The following is a 23,968-nucleotide window of genomic DNA, read 5'->3' on the forward strand; positions in this document are numbered from 1 at the left end:
GAGTTTATTTCTCACAATTCCGAGTTTATTTCTCACAATTCCGAGTTTATTTCCCACAATTCCGAGTTTATTTCTCACAATTCCGAGTTTATTTCTCACAATTCCGAGTTTATTTCTCGCAATTACCTATTTATATTTCCTAATTCTGACTTTATTTCCCACAATTCTGAATTTATTTCCCACAATTCTGACTTTATTTCCCACAATTCCGAGTTTATTTCTCACAATTCCGAGTTTATTTCTCACAATTCCGAGTTTATTTCCCACAATTCCGAGTTTATTTCCCACAATTCCGAGTTTATTTCTCACAATTCCGAGTTTATTTCCCACAATTCCGAGTTTATTTCCCACAATTCCGAGTTTATTTCTCACAATTCCGAGTTTATTTCTCACAATTCCGAGTTTATTTCTCGCAATTACCTATTTATATTTCCTAATTCTGACTTTATTTCCCACAATTCTGACTTTATTTCCCACAATTCTGACTTTATTTCCCACAATTCTGACTTTATTTCCCACAAATTGATGTTTATATCTTAGAATTCCAAGTTTATTTCCCACAATTCCGAGTTTATTTCTCACAATTCCGAGTTTATTTCTCACAATTCCGAGTTTATTTCTCACAATTCCGAGTTTATTTCTCACAATTCCGAGTTTATTTCTCACAATTCCGAGTTTATTTCTCACAATTCCGAGTTTATTTCCCACAATTATGAGTTTGTCTCGCAATTCCGAGTTTATTTTCCACAATTCAAAGTTTATTTCCCACAATTCTGACTTTATTTCACAAATTAAAGTTTCTCGCAATAGATAGACTTTTCTCCCAGTCTCACCACAATGACGTGCGTGACCATGGCCATGGCATCGTCTCCGGCCATCAGTGTCCTCAGCAGGACTCCACTCGTGCAGAACGTCAGGAGCGTTTTGGGGGACACTCTGAGGGGAAAAATACCCAGAATTCATCAGCACGTCTGCAGTCTTTTAGATGGAAACAATTCATTGTACACAATTTGCCTACTTATACAACGCCTTGAAACCATATCCTGTTTTGGGAATTAAAAGTTCATAATTGGGCCTCTAAATGGGCTCTTGGGCTCTTTTACTTTAACGATTTAAACTGGCCTGTCAATCATCTTGTCACAGTTAACGTCCTTCACTTCCATTCCTTCCGTTTTGGAGAGATATTAATTAGCATCCACCAGTCGTATGTTTGAATAAAGACACATTTAAAAGTTAATGAAGAACGTAAAAATTCACAATTAAGGATTAGATTGTGAGGGTTGGGTTGAAAATATTGATAATATCTCTCGATTTTAGTCGATTCTCATTTTGATTAACCGATATCGATCCTTAAATCCCAAGAATCAATCACTTAGTCTGTGCTGTTTTCACTTCATTCATTTTGGGTTTATTTCCCACAATTCCAATCCGAGTTTATATCCCACAATTCCAAGTTTAAATCTTTTAATTCTGGGTTTACATCTCAAAATTTCTAGTTTATATCCCAAAATTCTGAGTTTATATCCAACAATTATGGGTTGATATCCCACAATTCCAGGTTTATATCCCACAATTCTGAGTTTATATCCCGCAATTCTGGGTTGATATCCCACAATTCCAGGTTTATATCCCACAATTCTGAGTTTATATCCCACAATTCTGGGTTGATATCCCACAATTCCAGGTTTATATCCCACAATTCCGAGTTTAAATCCCACAATTCTGGTTTGATATCCTACAATTCCAGGTTTATATCCCACAATTCCGAGTTTAAATCCCACAATTCTGGGTTGATATCCCACAATTCCAGGTTTACATTTTTTTAATTGTGGGTTTATCTCATTACTCAGAGTTTATATCCCACAATTCTGGGTTGATATCCCATATTTCCGAGTTTATATCTCGCAATTCTGAGTTTATATCCTACAATTCTGAGTTTATATCCCACAATACCAAGTTTATATCCCACAATTCCGAGTTTATATCCCAAAATTCTAAGTATATATCCTACAATTCTGGGTTTATATCCCACAATTCCTAGTTTATCTCGCAATTCCGAGTTTATATCCCACAATACCGAGTTTATATCCCACAATTCAGAGTTTATATCCCACAATTCCAAGTTTATATCCCACAATTCAGAGTTTATATCCCACAATTCCAAGTTTATATCCCAAAATTCAGAGTTTATATCCCACAATTCCAGGTTTACATCTTTTAATTCTGGGTTTACATCTCATAATTCCTAGTTTATATCCCAAAATTCTAAGTTTATATCCCACAATTCTGGGTTGATATCCCACAATTCCGAGTATATATCTCGCAATTCTGAGTTTATATCCCATAATACCGAGTTTATTTCCCACAATACCGAGTTTATATCCCACAATACCGAGTTTATATCCCACAATTCTAAGTTTATATCCCACAATTCTGGGTTTATATCCCAAAATTCCTAGTTTATGTCCCACAATTCTCAGTTTATATCCCACAATTCTAAGTTTATATCCCACAATTCAGAGTTTATATCCCACAATTCAGAGTTTATATCCCACAATTCTGGGTTTATATCCCACAATTCTGGGTTTATATCCCACAATTCCTAGTTTATATCCCACAATTCCGAGTTTACATCCCCAAATTCTGAGTTTGTATCCCAAAATTCTGGTTTTATATCTTACAATTCCAAGTTCACTGCAAAAAATTATTTCCTTACTCAGTATTTTGTCTTGTTTCTAGTCCACACATCTAAAGATTCTTAAATCAAGAAACATTTACTAGACAAGCAAAAGTAATTGTCTTGTTTTGGAAAAAAATAACTCAAAATGAAGAGAGTTTTTGCTTAAAATAAGATAAATAATCTGCCAATGGGGTGAGAAAAATAATCTTAATTCAAACAGAAAACAAGATTATTTTTCTCACCCCATTGGCAGATTATTTATCTTATTTTAAGCAAAAACTCTCTTCATTTTGAGTTATTTTTTTCCAAAACAAGATGTTTTTTCTTGTTTAATAAATGTTTCTTAATATAATAATTGTTAGATATTTTGACTAGAAACAAGACAAAAATACTGAGTAAGAAAAACATTTTTCGCAGTGTTTATATCTTTATTCAAAACCACAAATTCGATTTGACTTTGCAAAACATTATTTGTAGCTTCTGCAATTTAATAATCATATTAATATTTGTGCTTTGATGCTTTTGATATGAAACTCTCAGGTTCACTAAATGCAGTGTGTAAAAGTGTGTGTGTGTCTGTTTAATGTGTGCCTAAGGCAGTACCTGCTCTCCAGGCGTATCTGATATCCCACGGCCTGTCCGATCTTCTCGCCGCGCTCCGCCGCCACGCGCTCCGCCACAGCAATGGTCGCCAATCTCCTGGGCTGAGTGCAAAAGATCCGACAAGGATTCCCGTTTCGGCTGCAGTCGTCCAGAAGGAACTGGGGGATCTGCGAGCAAACAAGCAAGCAACTTTATTTACATAGCACATTTTTTTAAACAACAGCCGTTGCTCCAAAGTGCTTTACAGAGATAAAAAGAAAACATTAAAGGGGTGTTTGCATGCGAGTTGACTTGTGTAACTTTAGTTAGTGTGTAATGTCGCTGCTTGAGCATAAACAGTCTCTGCAAAGTTACAGCGCTGAAAGTTCACTGCAAACGGAGATATTGTCTTTTAAAGTTACAGCAGTTTATTGCCTACAAAAATGGCCGCTTTGGACTACAACGAGCTTCTTCCTGGGTTGGTGACATCATAAACCCTCGCTAGTCTACGCAGATGTGACTTCTGCCTGTAATGGGAAGGGGCGTGGCCTTAACCTGTGCTTAAGCCAATAAAAATACAGGAAACTACATTTGGCCATCTGACCAATCTAAGACCATTGTGTTTTTCAGAGGGAGGGGCTTCATAGAAGCAGGAAGCAGACGAGCCGTTCAAAGCACAGACAGCGGTGCGGAATAAAGGGAGAATAGAAGAAAAATACAGTGTTTAAAAAAGAAGTATTAAGACATGATATACTCGTCTACAGTCCCTGACAAAAGTCTTGTCGCTTATCTATTTTCTAGAAATACCTGATATTAACCTGACTTTTAATTAATTAATTGGTGTTAGAAATAGCTCATATGAAAAGCTAAAACCCTCCCAAATGATGTTTAATGCACTGAAATAAATAATGTTCACAGAAAAAATATTTATCATTTAATCAAGACAGAAAGGTCAAATTTTGGCAAGACAAAAGTTTTGTCGCCTATACAGAAATTGAACAAATTTACAGCAAATACAAAAATATGTCAGCAAATTAAGTTGTGGTGCTGTGAGATCCAAATGTAATATCTTGTATGACTTCCATGAGCTTGAAGGACTGCATCCATGCGGTTTGGCAAGGATTCATACAATTTATTGATGAAGTCATCAGGAATAGCTAAGAAAGCAGTCCTGCATGCCTCCCAGAGTTCATCAATATTCTTTGGTTTCGTCTTCCATGCGTCCTCTTTCATCCTACCCCACATATGCTCAATGATGTTCATGTCTGGTGACTGGGCTGGCCAATCCTGGAGCATCTTGATCTTCTTCGCCTTGAGGAACTTTGATGTGGAGATGGAAGTATGCGATGGAGCACCGTCCTGCTGCAGAATTTGGCCTCTTTTATGGTTGGGAATATAAGAGGTAGCTAAGATTTCTTGGTATTTTAGACTATTGATGTTGCCTTCCACCCCGCAGATCTCTCGCACACCCCCATACTGGAAGTAACCCCAGACCATGATTTTTACGCCACCAAACTTCACTGTTTTCTGGGTGAATCTCGGATCCATTCTGACTCCAGTAGGTCTCCTGCAATATTTGCGGCGACTGTGGTGTAATTCAACAGAAGATTCATCTGAAAAATCCACCTTCTGCCACTTTTCCAGCGTCCATCCTTTTAGCAGGCTGTGGGCCTTGGCAAATGCCACACGGTTTATCAATTGTCTTTTGTTTAGTGCTGGCTTCTGGGCACTGATTCCACCATGGAGGCCATTTCGAGACAGAATCCGACAAACTGTTCTGGTTGAAACAGGGACTTCAGGTGACCAGGTCTCGTGGAGCTCTGCTGCAGTGGAAAATGGGCTGGCCTTGGATTTTTGAGCCAGCAAACGGTCCTCTCGAGCAGTTGTCTTGCGGGGTCTGCCTGACCTGGGCTTGTCAAAAACGTCTCCAGTCTCTTCAAATCTTTTTTTTAATCCTCTGTACTTGACGCTGAGACACACTGAAGGTGTCTGCCACATCAGCAGTGGATCTGGTCTTCAGCCTCTTGATAATCAAAACTTTAGTCTCAGGGAATTGAATTATTTTCCCTTGAAAAAGTAAAGGGATTACTCTTATTTTTTCTGTAATTTAATTACAGTTACTTCTGATGTAATTGAACTAAATACTAAATATAATTATACATAATTCAATAGTGGACTTAACATCAACATTTAAAGTCTCCTTCTCACATTTGTAATACTTTGGTCAGTTAATAAGAGTCATTTATGTAGTTCTATTTTATTTTTTGAATTAATTAAAAGTGCCGTTTCATGTCTAACCTTGAATCGCTTAACTCGAGGTTGATATAGGATTTAAAAAGTAATAAGTAATTAAATACTTTTTGTAGAGAGTAATTTGTAGTACAGTAATCTCATTACACTATTGAAGATGTAATTAGTAACTAGTGATGAATTACTTTTTTTAGAGTAACTTACCCAACACTGGTCCTCACCTGTGTGGTTTTGCCTGATCCGGTCTCACCCAAAACCAGCACCACCTGGTTCTCCCTGATGGTTTGGACGAGCTCCTCCTGACGTGCATAAACAGGCAGCGTCTTCCGGAAAGAGTCCAGCTCAGACGGGCCTCGTTTCTGAGGAACCTGAGGAATGCCATGATTGAGCCGGCCGCTGGTCCTGCATTTACTGTCTGAAGAGCGAAAATTAGGGACACGGAGGAGGGTCATGTTAATAACCTTTTTTTAACAAAAAACTAAGCATTTTAGGGCCCCCCCCCCCCCCCATTTGTTTTTTAATAATGTAATAATTCCATATTATCATTATTTTCATTATATTTTTAGCCTGACGTGGTCATACTCAATTGTAGTCAGAATATGAGTCTGATGCTCATTGGGCTGTGATTATGGTGCGTTTCAACCGAACCAGGAAAGACCTCGATTGGACAGACCAACAACCAATCAGAGCAGCAGACCGACGCATAACATTATTTGTCAAACGTCAACAGAGCTGAACTGCACTGTGTTGCCAAGTCCGCATTTTTCCCGCGGGTTGTTTTCTATGTCCGTGGGTTGAAGCGACTATTATGTGATATATAGACCCATTAATGCGAATTTTAGCAGCAACCTTACCAAAATAACACACATTTTACCCCCAAACACCATTTTTTCCCGGAGAACCCCCCGAGAAGCTATTGTTTAGAGCTAGTAGTTGGCGCATTTTGTTGTAAAAACTTGGCAACCTTGTCTGGACGCTCGCTGGAATAAACGATCTCACTGCAGCGGCTGTACAATAATTTTACAATGCAACGAGAATAGTTTTTGTGCGCACAAATCAAAATAACGACTTTATCCGCCGAGTTATTGCCGTGAACTCGACGCATGCGTGAGAATATGACGCCGCTCCGCCATTCATGACCCAGAAGAGGAGGAGCAAGACCGACACGGAAGACAAGAACTCGCCGGATAAAGTCATTATTTAGATTTTTTTTGTGCACAAATACTATTCTCGTGTCATTATAAAATGATTGTCCAGCCGCTGTAGTGAGATGGGCTGTGTGTCGATGTGTTTAGGGCCTTTATGGGTCTTGTGAGTGGGAATGGACTGAATGCCAATGGAGGCCTATCTGAAGCCTTTCTCAGCTTTACACTAAAATATCTTCATCTGTGTTCTGAAGATGAACGAAGGTCTGACGGGTGTCCGACGACATGAGGGAGAGTCATTAGTGACATAATTTACATTTTTGGGTGAACTAACCCTTTAAGATTTTCTTACATACAGTTTCTTTAAGAAATGTGACTTACCGTTGGCGTCTGGTGACGTGATGACGACCCTCTCGGTGCGCGGCTGGAGCTCACTGCGCTCTTTGTTGGTGATGGGGAACCTCTGCAGAAGGTTTTGCACCATGTGTTTGGAGTTGTGTGTGAGGTTACAGGTCATGATAGAGCGTGCTGACTCCGTCCCATCTTTCTTCTTCACCGTGAGGTATCGACTGGTGCCTTTCCTGACACAAGGGAAATTATGCTAGTGTTGTCTCATAGCGATGTAATAATGCTTTAAAGGGATAGTTCACCCATAAATGAGCCTGTGGTGTTTATCGGCTGACCCCCAGTGCTTCCATCATGTAGGTGTGTTTGTTTCTTCAGTAGAACACAAATGAAGATTTTTAACTCAACAGTCATAATGATGTGAATGGGTAACAATTCTACGAGCGTGAAAAAAAAAACATGCTTAGACAACATGCACAAAAACCTGCTGCTCCTGACGACATATTGATGTCTTAAGACACGAACCAATCAGTTTCTGTGAGAAGCACAACAGTATTTGTTATATTTTTCCCTCATATAAGATGAATCTCATCTAGTGTTTCCATCCGCTATTACTTCCCTCTGATAAGGTCAAACTGGCGCGATCATAGATATATACAGGTCCTTCTCAAAAAATTAGCATATTGACGACCAATAAAAGAAAAGTGTTTTTAATACAAAAAAAGTCAACCTTTAAATAATGATGTTCAGTTCTGCACTCAACACTTGTTGGGGAATCCTTTAGCAGAAATGACTGCTTCAGTGCGGCGTGGCGTGGAGGCGATCAGCCTGTGGCGCTGCTGAGGTGTTCTGGAGGCCCAGGAGGCTTCGATAGCGGCCTTAAGCTCATCCAGAGTGTCGGGTCTCGCGTCTCTCAACTTTCTCTTCACAATATCCCACAGATTCTCTATGGGGTTCAGGTCAGGAGAGTTGGCAGGCCAATTGAGCACAGTAATACCATGGTCAGTAAACCATTTACCAGTGGTTTTGGCACTGTGAGCAGGTGCCAGGTCGTGCTGAAAAACCAAATCTTCATCTCCATAAAGCTTTTCAGCAGATGGAAGCATGAAGTGCTCCAAAATCTCCTGATAGCTGCATTGACCCTGCCCTTGATAAAACACAGTGGACCAACACCAGCAGCTGACATGGCACCCCAGACCATCACTGACTGTGGGGACTTGACACTGGACTTCAGGCATTTTGGCATTTCCTTCTCCCCAGTCTTCCTCCAGACTCTGGCACCTTGATTTCCCAATGACATGCAAAATTTGCTTTCATCTGAAAAAAGTACTTTGGACCACTGAGCACCAGTCCAGTGCTGCTTCTCTGTAAGTGTCTTGCCCTGGGGAATGTGGCACCTGTAGCCCATTTCCTGCTCACGCCTGTGCACGGCGGCTCTGGATGTTTCTCCTCCAGACTCAGTCCACTGCTTCCGCAGGTCCCCCAAGGTCTGGAATCGGTCCTTCTCCACAATCTTCCTCAGGGTCCGCTCACCTCTTCTCGTTGTGCAGCGTTTTTTGCCACACTTTTTCCTTCCCACTGAGGTGCCTTGATACAGCACTCTGGGAACAGCCTATTCGTTCAGAAATGTCTTTCTGTGTCTTCCCCTCTCGCTTGAGGGTGTCAATGATGGCCTTCTGGACAGCAGTCAGGTCGGCAGTCTTACCCATGATTGCGGTTTTGAGTAATGAACAGGCTGGGAGTTTTTAAAAGCCTCAGGAATCTTCCGCAGGTGTTTAGAGTTCATTAGTTGATTCAGATGATTAGGTTAATAGCTCGTTTAGAGAACCGCTTCATCATATGCTCATTTTTTGAGATAGGAATTTCGGGTTTTCAGAGCTGTATGCCAAAATCATCAATATTAAAACAATAAAAGACCTGAAATATTTCAGGTGGTGTGCAATGAATCTAAAATATATGAAAGTTTAATTTTTTTATCATTACATTATGGAAAATAATGAACTTTATCACAATATGCTAATTTTTTTAGAAGGACCTGTATACAGATGCCTCATTAGTGTCTGCGCAGATCGGCCGAATGAAGCATCTACATAATACATCTCCTATGATCGCGCCAGTTTGAACTTATCAGACGGAATAATATCTGATGGGAACACTAGATGAGATTCGTCTGATATGAGGTAAAAAATGACATAAATACTGTTGTATTTCTCACAGAAACCGGATCAGTTTGTGTCTTAAGGCATCAATGTGTCGTCACGAGCCACAGGGCTCTTTTTTGCATGTTGTCTAAGCATGTTTTTTTTTTACTTTCATAGAATTGTTACCCATTCACATCATTATATGACCTACACACAGCAACGGTTGAGTTAAAAATCTTCATTTGTGTTCTACTGAAGAAACAAACACACCTACATGTTGATGCCCTGGGGTCAGCAGATAAACATCACAGGCTCATTTTTGGGTGAACTATCCCTTTAATGTCCGTTCTGCACGAGTCCACTCACCCTCTGCTCTTCGAGATGTAGCCCAGCGATTGAGCAAGCCGGTGGACGAACGCCCTCTCAGAATTCGTCAATGAAGAAGGGAAATCCAGCTCTACGAGACAACACCACAATTATAAACCATTCAAATAATCCCAACAAAATAAGATCAACAAAAAAACTTTGGTTTATTAACTTGATCTGATTGCGGGCCTTCAATATCATCTCAGATAATAAACTCCTCGACAAGTTAGTGTCCATTGGGACTACTGTTGTTAACTTAAAAGGGATAGTTCATCCAAAACATGAAGATTATCCCAAGATTTACTCTCTCTAGTCATCCTAGGTGTGTATGACATTTTTCTCTTAGACGAACACAATCAGAGTTATGTTTAAAAAAATATATCCTAGCTCTTCCAAGCTTTATAATGGCAGTGAATGACTGTTTTGAAGTCCATAATAGTGCTTCTATCATTATAAAAGTACACCCATCCATCATAAAAGTGCATCTATCATCATAAAAGTACATCCATCCATCATAAAAGTGCATCTATCCATCATAAAAGTGCACCTATCCAACATAAAACTGCATCTATCATCATAAAAGTATATCCATCCATCATAAAAGTGCATCTATCCATCATAAAAGTGCATCTATCCATCATAAAAGTGCATCCATCCATCATAAAAGTGCATCTATCCATCATAGAAGTGCATCTATCCATCATAAAAGTGCATCTATCCATCATAAAAGTGCATCCATCCATCATAAAAGTGCATCCATCCATCATAAAAGTGCATCTATCCAACATAAAAGTGCATCTATCCATCATAAAAGTGCATCTATCCATCATAAAAGTGCATCCATCCATCATAAAAGTACATCCATCCATCATAAAAGTGCATCTATCCAACATAAAAGTGCATCTATCCAACATAAAAGTGCATCTATCCATCATAAAAGTGCATCTCTCCATCATAATAGTGCACCTATCCATCACAATAGTGCACCTATCCATCATAAAAGTGCATCTATCATCATAAAAGTGCACCTATCCATCATAAAAGTGCATCTATCCATCATAAAAGTGCATCAATTCATCATAAAAGTGCATCCATCCATCATAAAAGTGCATCTATCCATCATAAAAGTGCATCCATCCATCATAAAAGTACATCCATCCATCATAAAAGTGCATCTATCCAACATAAAAGTGCATCTATCATCATAAAAGTGCATCTCTCCATCATAATAGTGCACCTATCCATCACAATAGTGCACCTATCCATCATAAAAGTGCACCTATCCATCATAAAAGTGCATCTATCCATCATAAAAGTGCATCAATTCATCATAAAAGTGCATCCATCCATTATAAAAGTGCATCTATTGAGGCAACGTGGAGGAGAGGATGCTGGCGTTGTCTGTTCGCCAGCGTCCGGCATGATGTTGGGATGTTCCGCGCTGCGCCGCTGTCCGCATTGCGGTCATGGAATGGCTTGGACTTCTGCGCCAACACTGGTGTGTCCACAGAAGTGCCCGGTAAACTTTGTTTGCCTCCTGCGTGGTGCTGCAGCTGAATCGTCATGAAGACCCATCATCTGGTCTTCAGCAGTCATGCCTCGACGACGTCATCAGGACACTGCCGAATTGGGAATGTGTAGCAACAGAGCCTCTAGCGCTGGGAGAAATGTAATACATGGAGTGGACCACAGTATACTGGAGCTTACAGAGACTTCCACCATCAGCTCTGTTTCTGTCCACCATCAGCTCTGTTTCTCCCATCAGCTCTGTTTCTGTCCACCATCAGCTCTGTTTCTCCCATCAGCTCTGTTTCTGTCCACCATCAGCTCTGTTTCTCCCGTCAGCTCTGTTTCTGTTCACCATCAGCTCTGTTTCTCCCATCAGCTCTGTTTCTGTCCACCATCAGCTCTGTTTCTGTTCACCATAAGCTCCGTTTCTGTTCACCATCAGCTCTGTTTCTGTCCACCATCAGCTCTGTTTCTGTTCACCATCAGCTCTGTTTCTGTTCACCATCAGCTCTGTTTCTGTTCACCATCAGCTCTGTTTCTGTCCACCATCAGCTCTGTTTCTGTTCACCATCAGCTCTGTTTCTGTTCACCATCAGCTCTGTTTCTGTTCACCATCAGCTCTGTTTCTGTCCACCATCAGCTCTGTTTCTCCCATCAGGTCTGTTTCTGTCCACCATCAGCTCTGTTTCTCCCATCAGCTCTGTTTCTGTCCACCATCAGCTCTGTTTCTCCCATCAGCTCTGTTTCTGTCCACCATCAGCTCTGTTTCTCCCATCAGCTCTGTTTCTGTCCACCGTCAGCTCTGTTTCTGTTCACCATCAGCTCTGTTTCTGTTCACCATCAGCTCTGTTTCTGTCCACCATCAGCTCTGTTTCTCCCATCAGCTCTGTTTCTGTCCACCATCAGCTCTGTTTCTCCCATCAGCTCTGTTTCTGTCCACCATCAGCTCTGTTTCTCCCATCAGCTCTGTTTCTGTCCACCATCAGCTCTGTTTCTCCCATCAGCTCTGTTTCTGTCCACCATCAGCTCTGTTTCTCCCGTCAGCTCTGATTCTGTTCACCATCAGCTCTGTTTCTGTTCACCATCAGCTCTGTTTCTGTTCACCATCAGCTCTGTTTCTGTTCACCATCAGCTCTGTTTCTGTTCACCATCAGCTCTGTTTCTGTTCACCATCAGCTCTGTTTCTCCCATCAGCTCTGTTTCTGTTCACCATCAGCTCTGTTTCTGTCCACCATCAGCTCTGTTTCTGTTCACCATCAGCTCTGTTTCTGTTCACCATCAGCTCTGTTTCTGTTCACCATCAGCTCTGTTTCTGTTCACCATCAGCTCTGTTTCTGTTCACCATCAGCTCTGTTTCTGTTCACCATCAGCTCTGTTTCTTTCCACCATCAGCTTTGTTTCAGTCCACCATCAGCTCTGTTTCTGTTCACCATCAGCTGTTTCTGTTCACCATCAGCTCTGTTTCTGTTCACCATCAGCTCTGTTTCTGTCCACCATCAGCTCTGTTTCTCCCATCAGCTCTGTTTCTGTTCACCATCAGCTCTGTTTCTGTCCACCATCAGCTCTGTTTCTGTTCACCATCAGCTCTGTTTCTGTCCACCATCAGCTCTGTTTGTGTTCACCATCAGCTCTGTTTCTGTTCACCATCAGCTCTGTTTCTGTTCACCATCAGCTCTGTTTCTGTTCACCATCAGCTCTGTTTCTGTCCACCATCAGCTCTGTTTGTGTTCACCATCAGCTCTGTTTCTGTTCACCATCAGCTCTGTTTCTGTCCACCATCAGCTCTGTTTCTGTTCACCATCAGCTCTGTTTCTGTCCACCATCAGCTCTGTTTCTCCCGTCAGCTCTGTTTCTGTCCACCATCAGCTCTGTTTCTGTTCACCATTAGCTCTGTTTCTGTTCACCATCAGCTCTGTTTCTGTCCACCATCAGCTCTGTTTCTGTTCACCATCAGCTCTGTTTCTCCCATCAGCTCTGTTTCTGTTCACCATCAGCTCTGTTTCTGTTCAGCATCAGCTGTTTCTGTTTACCATCAGCTCTGTTTCTGTTCACCATCAGCTCTGTTTCTCCCATCAGCTCTGTTTCTGTTCACCATCAGCTCTGTTTCTGTTCACCATCAGCTCTGTTTCTGTCCACCATCAGCTCTGTTTCTGTTCACCATCAGCTCTGTTTCTGTCCACCATCGGCTCTGTTTCTGTTCACCATCAGCTCTGTTTCTGTCCGCCATCAGCTCTGTTTCTCCCGTCAGCTCTGTTTCTGTCCACCATCAGCTCTGTTTCTGTTCACCATCAGCTCTGTTTCTGTTCACCATCAGCTCTGTTTCTGTTCACCATCAGCTCTGCTTCTGTTCACCATCAGCTCTGTTTCTGTTCACCATCAGCTCTGTTTCTGTTCACCATCAGCTCTGTTTCTGTTCACCATCAGCTCTGTTTCTTTCCACCATCAGCTTTGTTTCAGTCCACCATCAGCTCTGTTTCTGTTCACCATCAGCTGTTTCTGTTCACCATCAGCTCTGTTTCTGTCCACCATCAGCTCTGTTTCTGTCCACCATCAGCTCTGTTTCTGTTCACCATCAGCTCTGTTTCTGTTCACCATCAGCTCTGTTTCTGTTCACCATCAGCTCTGTTTCTGTTCACCATCAGCTCTGTTTCTGTCCACCATCAGCTCTGTTTGTGTTCACCATCAGCTCGGTTTCTGTCCACCATCAGCTCTGTTTCTCCCATAAGCTCTGTTTCTGTCCACCATCAGCTCTGTTTCTGTTCACCATCAGCTCTGTTTCTGTTCACCATCAGCTCTGTTTCTCCCATCAGCTCTGTTTCTGTTCACCATCAGCTCTGTTTCTCCCATCAGCTCTGTTTCTGTTCACCATCAGCTCTGTTTCTCCCATAAGCTCTGTTTCTGTCCACCATCAGCTCTGTTTCTCCCATAAGCTCTGTTTCTGTCCACCATCAGCTCTGTTTCTGTTCACCATCAGCTCTGTTTCTGTTCACCATCAGCTCTGTTTCTCCCATCAGCTCTGTTTCTGTCCACCATCAGCTCTGTTTCTCCCATCAGCTCTGTTTCTGTTCACCATCAGCTCTGTTTCTGTCCACCATCAGCTCTGTTTCTGTTCACCATCAGCTCTGTTTCTGTTCACCATCAGCTCTGTTTCTGTTCACCATCAGCTCCGTTTCTGTTCACCATCAGCTCCGTTTCTGTTCACCATCAGCTCTGTTTCTGTCCACCATCAGCTCTGTTTCTGTCCACCATCAGCTCTGTTTCTGTCCACCATCATCTCTGTTTCTGTCCACCATCAGTTCTGTTTTTGTTCACCATCAGCTCTGTTTCTCCCATCAGCTGTTCACCATCAGCTCTGTTTCTGTTCACCGTCAGCTCTGTTTCTGTTCACCATCAGCTCTGTTTCTGTTCACCATCAGCTCTGTTTCTGTCCACCATCAGCTCTGTTTCTGTTCACCATCAGCTCTGTTTCAATCAATCAATCAATCAATCAATCAAGTTTATTTATATAGCGCTTTTACAATCCTGATTGTGTCAAAGCAGCTTCACAGTGTCAAACAGGATAATATTGCGACAAATATTGCGACAGGATAATATTGCGAGCTGTTTCTGTCCACCATCAGCTCTGTTTCTGTTCACCATCAGCTCTGTTTCTGTTCACCATCAGCTCTGTTTCTGTCCACCATCAGCTCTGTTTCTGTTCACCATCAGCTCTGTTTCTGTCCACCATCAGCTCTGTTTCTGTCCACCATCAGCTCTGTTTCTGTCCACCATCAGCTCTGTTTCTGTCCGCCATCAGCTCTGTTTCTGTTCGCCATCAGCTCTGTTTCTGTCCGCCATCAGCTCTGTCCGCCATCGGCTCTGTTTCTGTTCGCCATCAGCTCTGTTTCTGTTCGCCATCAGCTCTGTTTCTGTCCGCCATCAGCTCTGTTTCTGTCCGCCATCAGCTCTGTTTCTGTCCGCCATCAGCTCTGTTTCTGTCCGCCATCAGCTCTGTTTCTGTCCGCCATCAGCTCTGTTTCTGTCCGCCATCAGCTCTGTTTCTGTCCGCCATCAGCTCTGTTTCTGTCCGCCATCAGCTCTGTTTCTGTCCGCCATCAGCTCTGTTTCTGTCCGCCATCAGCTCTGTTTCTGTCCGCCATCAGCTCTGTTTCTGTCCGCCATCAGCTCTGTTTCTGTCCGCCATCAGCTCTGTTTCTGTCCGCCATCAGCTCTGTTTCTGTCCGCCATCAGCTCTGTTTCTGTCCGCCATCAGCTCTGTTTCTGTTCACCATCAGCTCTGTTTCAATCAATCAATCAATCAAGTTTATTTATATAGCGCTTTTACAATCACGATTGTGTCAAAGCAGCTTCACAGTGTCAAACAGGATAATATTGCGACAAATATTGCGACAGGATAATATTGCGAGCTGTTTCTGTCCACCATCGGCTCTGCTTCTGTCCACCATCGGCTCTGCTTCTGTCCACCATCGGCTCTGTTTCTGTCCACCATCGGCTCTGTTTCTGTCCACCATCGGCTCTGTTTCTGTCCACCATCGGCTCTGTTTCTGTCCACCATCGGCTCTGTTTCTGTCCACCATCGGCTCTGTTTCTGTCCAGCATCGGCTCTGTTTCTGTCCACCATCGGCTCTGTTTCTGTCCACCATCGGCTCTGTTTCTGTCCACCATCGGCTCTGTTTCTGTCCACCATCGGCTCTGTTTCTGTCCACCATCGGCTCTGTTTCTGTCCACCATCGGCTCTGTTTCTGTCCACCATCGGCTCTGTTTCTGTCCACCATCGGCTCTGTTTCTGTTCACCATCGGCTCTGTTTCTGTCCACCATCGGCTCTGTTTCTGTTCACCATCAGCTTCTGTCCACCATCAGCTCTGTTTCTGTTCACCATCGGCTCTGTTTCTGTTCACCATCGGCTCTGTTTCTGTTCACCATCGGCTCTGTTTCTGTTCACCATCGGCTCTGTTTCTGTTCACCATCGGCTCTGTTTCTGTCCACCATCGGCTCTGTTTCTGTCCACCATCGGCTCTGTTTCTGTCCACCATCGGCTCTGTTTCTGTTCACCATCGGCTCTGTTTCTGTCCACCATCGGCTCTGTTTCTGTCCACCATCAGCTCTGTTTCTGTCCACCATCAGCTCTGTTTCTGTCCACCATCAGCTCTGTTTCTGTTCACCATCAGCTCTGTTTCTGTTCACCATCAGCTTCTGTCCACCATCAGCTCTGTTTCTGTTCACCATCAGCTCTGTTTCTGTTCACCATCAGCTCTGTTTCTGTTCACCATCAGCTTCTGTCCACCATCAGCTCTGTTGCTGTTCACCATCAGCTTCTGTCCACCGTCAGCTCTGTTTCTGTCCACCGTCAGCTCTGTTTCTGTCCACCGTCAGCTCTGTTTCTGTCCACCGTCAGCTCTGTTTCTGTCCACCGTCAGCTCTGTTTCTGTCCACCGTCAGCTCTGTTTCTGTCCACCGTCAGCTCTGTTTCTGTCCACCGTCAGCTCTGTTTCTGTCCACCGTCAGCTCTGTTTCTGTCCACCGTCAGCTCTGTTTCTGTCCACCGTCAGCTCTGTTTCTGTTCACCGTCAGCTCTGTTTCTGTCCACCGTCAGCTCTGTTCCTGTCCACCGTCAGCTCTGTTTCTGTCCACCGTCAGCTCTGTTTCTGTCCACCATCAGCTCTGTTTCTGTTCACCATCAGCTCTGTTTCTGTCCACCATCAGCTCTGTTTCTGTTCACCATCAGCTCTGTTTCTGTTCACCATCAGCTCTGTTTCTGTCCACCATCAGCTCTGTTTCTGTCCACCATCAGCTCTGTTTCTGTCCACCATCAGCTCTGTTTCTGTTCACCATCAGCTCTGTTTCTGTTCACCATCAGCTCTGTTTCTGTTCACCCTCAGCTCTGTTTCTGTTCACCATCAGCTCTGTTTCTGTTCACCATCTGTTTCTGTTCACCATCAGCTCTGTTTCTCCCATCAGCTCTGTTTCTCCCATCAGCTCTGTTTCTGTTCACCATCAGCTCTGTTTCTGTCCACCATCAGCTCTGTTTCTGTCCACCATCAGCTCTGTTTCTGTTCACCATCAGCTCTGTTTCTGTCCACCATCAGCTCTGTTTCTGTCCACCATCAGCTCTGTTTCTGTCCACCATCAGCTCTGTTTCTGTCCACCATCAGCTCTGTTTCTGTCCACCATCAGCTCTGTTTCTGTCCACCATCAGCTCTGTTTCTGTCCACCATCAGCTCTGTTTCTGTCCACCATCAGCTCTGTTTCTGTTCACCATCAGCTCTGTTTCTGTTCACCATCAGCTCTGTTTCTGTCCACCATCAGCTCTGTTTCTGTTCACCATCAGCTCTGTTTCTGTCCACCATCAGCTCTGTTTCTGTCCACCATCAGCTCTGTTTCTGTCCACCATCAGCTCTGTTACTGTCTACCATCAGCTCTGTTTCTGTCCACCATCAGCTCTGTTTCTGTTCACCATCAGCTCTGTTACTGTCCACCATCAGCTCTGTTTCTGTTCACCATCAGCTCTGTTTCTGTTCACCATCAGCTCTGTTTTCTGTTCACCATCAGCTCTGTTTCTGTTCACCATCAGCTCTGTTTTCTGTTCACCATCAGCTGTTTTCTGTTCACCATCAGCTGTTTTCTGTTCACCATCAGCTCTGTTTCTGTTCACCATCAGCTCTGTTTCTTTTCACCATCAGCTCTGTTTCTGTTCACCATCAGCTCTGTTTTCTGTTCACCATCAGCTGTTTTCTGTTCACCATCCATCTATCCATCCATCATAAAAGTGTATCTATCCATCATAAAAGTGCATCCATCCATCATTAAAGTGCATCCAACCATCATAAAAATGCATCCATCCATCCATCATAAAAGTGTATTTATCCATCATAAAAATGCATCCATCTAACCATCATTAAAGTCCATCTATCTATCATAAAAGTGAATCAATCCATCATAAAATGCATCCATCCATCCATCATAAAAGTGCATCCATCCATCCATCCATCATGAAAATGCATCTATCCATCCATCATAAAAATGCATCCATCTATCCATCATTAAAGTGCATTGATCCATCATAAAATTGCATCCATCATAAAAATGGATGGATGCACTTTTATGATGGATAGATGCACTTTTATGATGGATGGGTGGATGGATGGATAGATAGATGGATGCACTTTTATGATAGATAGATGCACTTTTATGATGGATAGATACACTTTTATGATGGATGGATGGATAGATGGATGCACTTTTATGATAGATAGATGCACTTTTATGATGGATAGATGGATGGATGGATGCACTTTTATGATAGATAGATGCACTTTTATGATGGATGGATGGATGGATGCACTTTTATGATGGATGGCTGCACTTTTATGATGGATGGATGGATGGATGGATGGATGGATGGATGCACTTTTATGATGGATGGATGGCTGCACTTTTATGATGGATGGATGGATAGATGCACTTTTATGATGGATGGCTGCACTTTTATGATGGATGGATGGATAGATGCACTTTTATGATGGATGGCTGCACTTTTATGATGGATGGATGGATAGATGCAATTTTATGATGGATGGCTGCACTTTTATGATGGATGGATGGATAGATGCACTTTTATGATGGATGGATGGATAGATGCACTTTTATGATGGATAGATGCACTTTTATGATGGATGGCTGCACTTTTATGATAGATGGATGCAGTTTTATGATGGATGGATGGATGGATGCACTTTTATGATGGATGGCTGCACTTTTATGATGGATGGATAGATGCACTTTTATGATGGATGGCTGCACTTTTATGATAGATGGCTGCACTTTTATGATGGATGGATGCACTTTTATGATGGATGGATGCACTTTTATGATGGATAGATACACTTTTATGATGGATGGATGGATGGATGGATGGATGGATGGATGGATGGATGCATTTTTATGATGGTTGGATGCACTTTTATGATGAACAGTCGCCTCGCCATAGGTTCCTGTAGTTGCAGCAGCACAGCCAATCAGGGAGCTTATACGCTCTGCTAGGTCTGCTGTGCAGCTGCAATGCTTTTTACATAGATAATTTAAATAATAATAATAATAAAGGGAACGAATTGTGTTGCTTTAAAAATCTATACAGATTACAAAGCGTTCACCAAAAGTATGTGTTTTGTATAGATTTAGCATCTAATTAAGTTATCATAGTTGGTTAAATGAAGTCAGTGTGCCACCTACAGGCCTTCTGGCTGAAGTGCAGCTTGGTAAAGAACATGCAAAACGGCCATAACTTTTCCATAGAATAATCGTGATTATAATTTTGAGCAAACTAATCGTGCTTATCAGTTTAACCATTATCGTGCAGCCCTATTTCCAGCATTAAATGCTTGTTTTACAGCTCCTCAAACCTTTGTCGTCGCTGTACTGGAACCTCTCCAGTGCGATGTTCACGGAGATCTTGACCTCTTCCTCGATGCGGATGTCCTTGAGTCCTTTAGCCTTCACGGAGGACGTCTGTTTAGACGCGCTCATGCTTGATTTACGGGACATTTCTTCTCCCTTCATGCAGGAATAGTAATGGTCAAAGTACAGGATTATTCTCTCAATGACAACACCACTAAATATTAGTATATTATTTCATAATCTCGAGTTTGATGTGAATCTCTTGTTCACAGTTAACAAAAACAAAAAACTGGAAGAAAAAAACTCAACAAAAAATAAAAGCATTTGCTAAATTATTTTTATTAGTAGAAAATGGCGTAATAATAAAACTTAACAAAAACTAAATATTTTAAACAGATTTAGAATATTAATTTCATAGCAATGGGTCTTTATACGACAATGTATTCTAAACGCTTGAAACCCATGATTTAGCGGACGGACGCTTTTATCCTAAGCAACTTCCATTTGATTAATTTGAACTTTTTTTGTTTGTTTAATTACTAATTTATTTATTTACTTCAATATTATTTATTTTATAAGCTATTTATTTTTATATATATTTTATATATTTTATATATATTTTATATTTATTATTTTTCTATTAATGTAATATTTATGAAAATGAACACCTTGCCATATTTTTATATAATGGTCTAATATTTATTACATTTATTTTTTAAATGTATTTAAATGTATTTATTTAAGTAAATAAATATTAAGCTAATTATTTTTATATTTATTGAAATCTTTTACATTTTATATATATATAAAATTACAAATTTATTTATTCATTTAAACTTAAATTTTTTATTAGTTACTTATTTTTATATACATTTATTTAATTTAATGCCATATATTTGTTTAATAACCCATTTATTTACTTTAACATTATTTATAAGTTATTTGTTTTTATATTTAACATTTTTAAATTTTATTTTAATATATATATATATATATATATATATATATATATATATATATATATATTAAAATTAAATTAAATTTAAAAATGTTAAATTATACGTATTTTTATATAAATAAATGTATATTTCATATTTATATTGCATATAATTACTATATATATATATTTATATATATAAATTACACTTTTTCTCTAAACTTTCCCTCAGTGATGCTAATGCTATATGAATAAATGTAAATGTATCTGTCATGATTTATTATAATATAATAATATAAAAGTACTGTATATCGTTTAGTTAGTCTTATTGTAAATCATGTATTTTATTCTTACACCCAGTAAACTGTAGAAGCAAACAGAAGAAACAAATATAATCCACACAAACTGTAAAGATAAAAACAAAACTCAGTGTGCGTTAGCAGCTAACGTTAACTTACAGCTAAACTAGCGTATAATACACAACACTATCCTCAACACACTGACACTTGCTACACACGGACCAGAACGCTGGAAAACCCACTGTTTTAACTTAAATACTGTTAATATCGTGTTTATATGAATCCTGTTCATTCATTGAGCGTCGCGAGCGTCACTTCACCGCGCGTTTACAGCCCATAATAATAAAGTCGAGACATCTCACGCGTTTGGAGCCTCTGAGGAGAACACCGAGTTAACACACACACACATACACACATATACACACACACCTGGCCGGGTCCGGGAGGTTTGATTCGGCTGTCAGTCACTGCTGTGTTTGGGTTGTGTGTGTGTGTGTGTGTTTCTGTCTGTGGAGAATCGAAACTCAGGCTGCGCATGCGCAACAGATCCTCTGACGTCACCCCGGCGACATGTCGCGCCGAGATCAGCGGTGTTTGTTTTTATTACATTTTATTAATTTAAAACAAAACGTTTACCATCAAACTGATCTTTCCATGTTTCAGAACATTCCTTATCTTGATACATTTTAATATTTTAAATATCTTTAATTAATACTGTCTTTACACACAAGAAAATATGTACATTTTATACAGTCCTTACTTCTTAATTATATTTAATGAGTCATAGAACATCTGTACAGACAAAAACATTTTATATTAAACTGTAACTTCCCAAGAGCAATTATTAGCTAATTATGTCGGCTCAGACCTTCTGACTCACGTCGCTGTATCTTAAGATCAGATCGGACTTACGATTTTTGTTAAATAGACTAATAAAACTACAAAAATACTTGCCATAGGATGCGACCTTAACGACTACACTAGGACTACATGCTAAAACATACCTGGGATGTGCTAATTCATGCTAGAAACATGCTAATTCATGCTAACAATGTGTTAAAATTTTAGAAACATGCTAATACATGCTATACTTAATATTTACAAAATGCTATCTCATGCTTACAGTGTGCTAAAACATGTTAGCAAAATGCTAATTCATATTAGCAAAGCAGTAAATCCTGTTAGCAATGTTGTACAGAATGCTAGCAAAACAAGAAGCAATGTGTTAAAAATGTTACCAAAATGTGAATTCATACTAGAAACATGTTAAGTCATGCTAACAAACATGCTAATTAATGGTAGAAACATGCTAATTAATGTTAACAATGTGTTAAAATGTTAGCAACATGCTAATCTATGCTATAGGCCTACTTAATTTTAACAAAATGTTAACTCATGCGGCAGTGTGTTAAAACATGCTAGCAAAATGCTAATTCATGCTAGCAAAGTGGTAAATCCTGTTAGCAATGTTGTACAAAATGTTAGCAAAACATGCTGATTCATACTAACAATGTGTTAAAAATGTTACCAAAATGTGAATTTGTGCTAGAAACATGCTAAGTCATGCTAGCAACTTGCTAATTCCTGGTAGAAACATGCTAATTAATGTTAACAATGTGTTCAAATGTTAGCAACATGCTAATCTATGCTATAGGCCTACTTAATTTTAACAAAATGCTAACTCATGCTTAGGCAGTGTGTTAAAACATGCTAGCAAAATGCTAATTCATGCTAGCAAAGTGGTAAATCCTGTTAGCAATGCTGTACAAAATGCTAGCAAAACATGCTGATTCATACTAGCAGTGTGGTAAATCCTGTTAGGACTTCTCTGAGCGTGTCAGAGGCTTCGACTGGAAATATTTAATTAGGTGAAAACAGACCGTATTGTTTCATATAGTGTTTATTGAACTATTGTGCAAAAGCTATATCACACTCACTAGCATGCTAGCATCCAAATATGAATCTCTAATGCTTAAATATTGCATTGATCATATTTAGGGACAATGCTTTATTTTTGAGTTATTGTGAAAATGTGAAGCTCATGATATCCAGGGCTCGACATTAAGCATGGTCATGTGCTTGTCCTTCGGTAAATCGCTCATTCATTCACATTCAAATGTGCTTGTCCGGAAAAAAAGTTTATTTTTGTTGTTGTTGTTTTGTGTGTTGAAGATATGATTTATTCTAAAGCAAAGTTCAATCAGTTTTGACATATTTAAATCTGCATATTCGGGATATTTTTACCTTTTATAAAGGGCATTTCCCCCCTAATCGTATTAAATATAAGCTATGCTTCAGGTTTCATAATATATTCTTAATTTTGATCAATACATTCAACTAGAATAAGACACTATAGGGCTGTTACTAATCAAATTAAAGAATTTACACTGAAAAATGACAACTGCATTAAATAATGTTATGTGATTTGTATTTTTAAATAGACAAATAAGAAATGTTGGAAAGTATTTTTAAACATGAAACTAAACCACCAATAGGGGGCAGCAGGTGAGTCTTAATGAGTGAGTCATTGAGTCGATTCATCCAAACGATTCATTCAAACGGTTGATTCATTCACAAACGAGGCAGTCGTTGAGACACACACTGTTTCTGTGTGAGGCGTTATGATCTATTTTCGCTGCTGAAATAGAACAAAAACAGTCAATATTGCATCTAAAATGTAAGTTATTAAAGTTAATTAATTGTCTATGGAGCTGTCATATGAAATCTGTATCATTTTCAGTCGTGATGGTATTCAGGAAAACACACTCTTGGTTGTGTGATGTTGTTTAACTGTATCATATGTTATAAATATGAAAACATCACATTTTGAATGTTTAGCGCAGTTTCTCAGTGTGAACTTCCCCTTCAAATCCACCTGACAAGCATTAATGTCGAGCCCTGAATACTCTGCAATACTCAGCATTTTGAAATAATTTTGTATGTATTGGACTGTTTAAGCGCAATAGTCCACGAAAAATAGATCATAATGCCTCTCACGGCAATCATTCAGTATTTAAATTAATCGTTTGAATTAAAATGCCTCGTTCTTGCCATTTAACAGCCGTTTGAATGAATCATTTTAATGAATCGATTCAGTGACTCACTCATTTAGACTCACCTGCTGCCCCCTACTGGTGGTTTAGTTTCATGTTTAAACATACTTTCCAACATTTCTTATTTGTTTATTTTAAAATACAAATCTCATAACATTATTTAATTCAGTTGTAATATTTCGGTGTCAATTATTTAATTTGATTGGTAACAGCCCTATAGTGTTTTATTTTAATTTAATATATAGATCAAAATTAAGAATATAATA

The 23,968-nt window shown here is 40.2% G+C and overlaps 1 protein-coding gene across 1 annotated transcript in view; it reads right to left on the reverse strand.

The window, feature by feature from the left end:
* ythdc2 (YTH domain containing 2) overlaps nt 1-21,210 on the reverse strand; it is a 58,265-nt gene extending 37,055 nt beyond the window's left edge. The window contains exons 1-7 of the mRNA XM_067439792.1: nt 21,079-21,210; nt 19,419-19,569; nt 9,510-9,600; nt 7,039-7,238; nt 5,734-5,927; nt 3,284-3,450; nt 834-936 (exon numbers count right to left, since the gene is read on the reverse strand). Coding sequence (XP_067295893.1) covers nt 834-936; nt 3,284-3,450; nt 5,734-5,927; nt 7,039-7,238; nt 9,510-9,600; nt 19,419-19,569; nt 21,079-21,186 — 1,014 coding nt within the window. The 5' untranslated portion in view covers nt 21,187-21,210. The remainder of the gene's footprint in view (nt 1-833; nt 937-3,283; nt 3,451-5,733; nt 5,928-7,038; nt 7,239-9,509; nt 9,601-19,418; nt 19,570-21,078) is intronic.
* Between the last annotated feature and the right edge of the window lie 2,758 nt (nt 21,211-23,968).

This window comes from Pseudorasbora parva, chromosome 3 (genome assembly GCF_024679245.1).
Source record: "Pseudorasbora parva isolate DD20220531a chromosome 3, ASM2467924v1, whole genome shotgun sequence".
Lineage (NCBI taxonomy): Eukaryota > Metazoa > Chordata > Actinopteri > Cypriniformes > Gobionidae > Pseudorasbora > Pseudorasbora parva.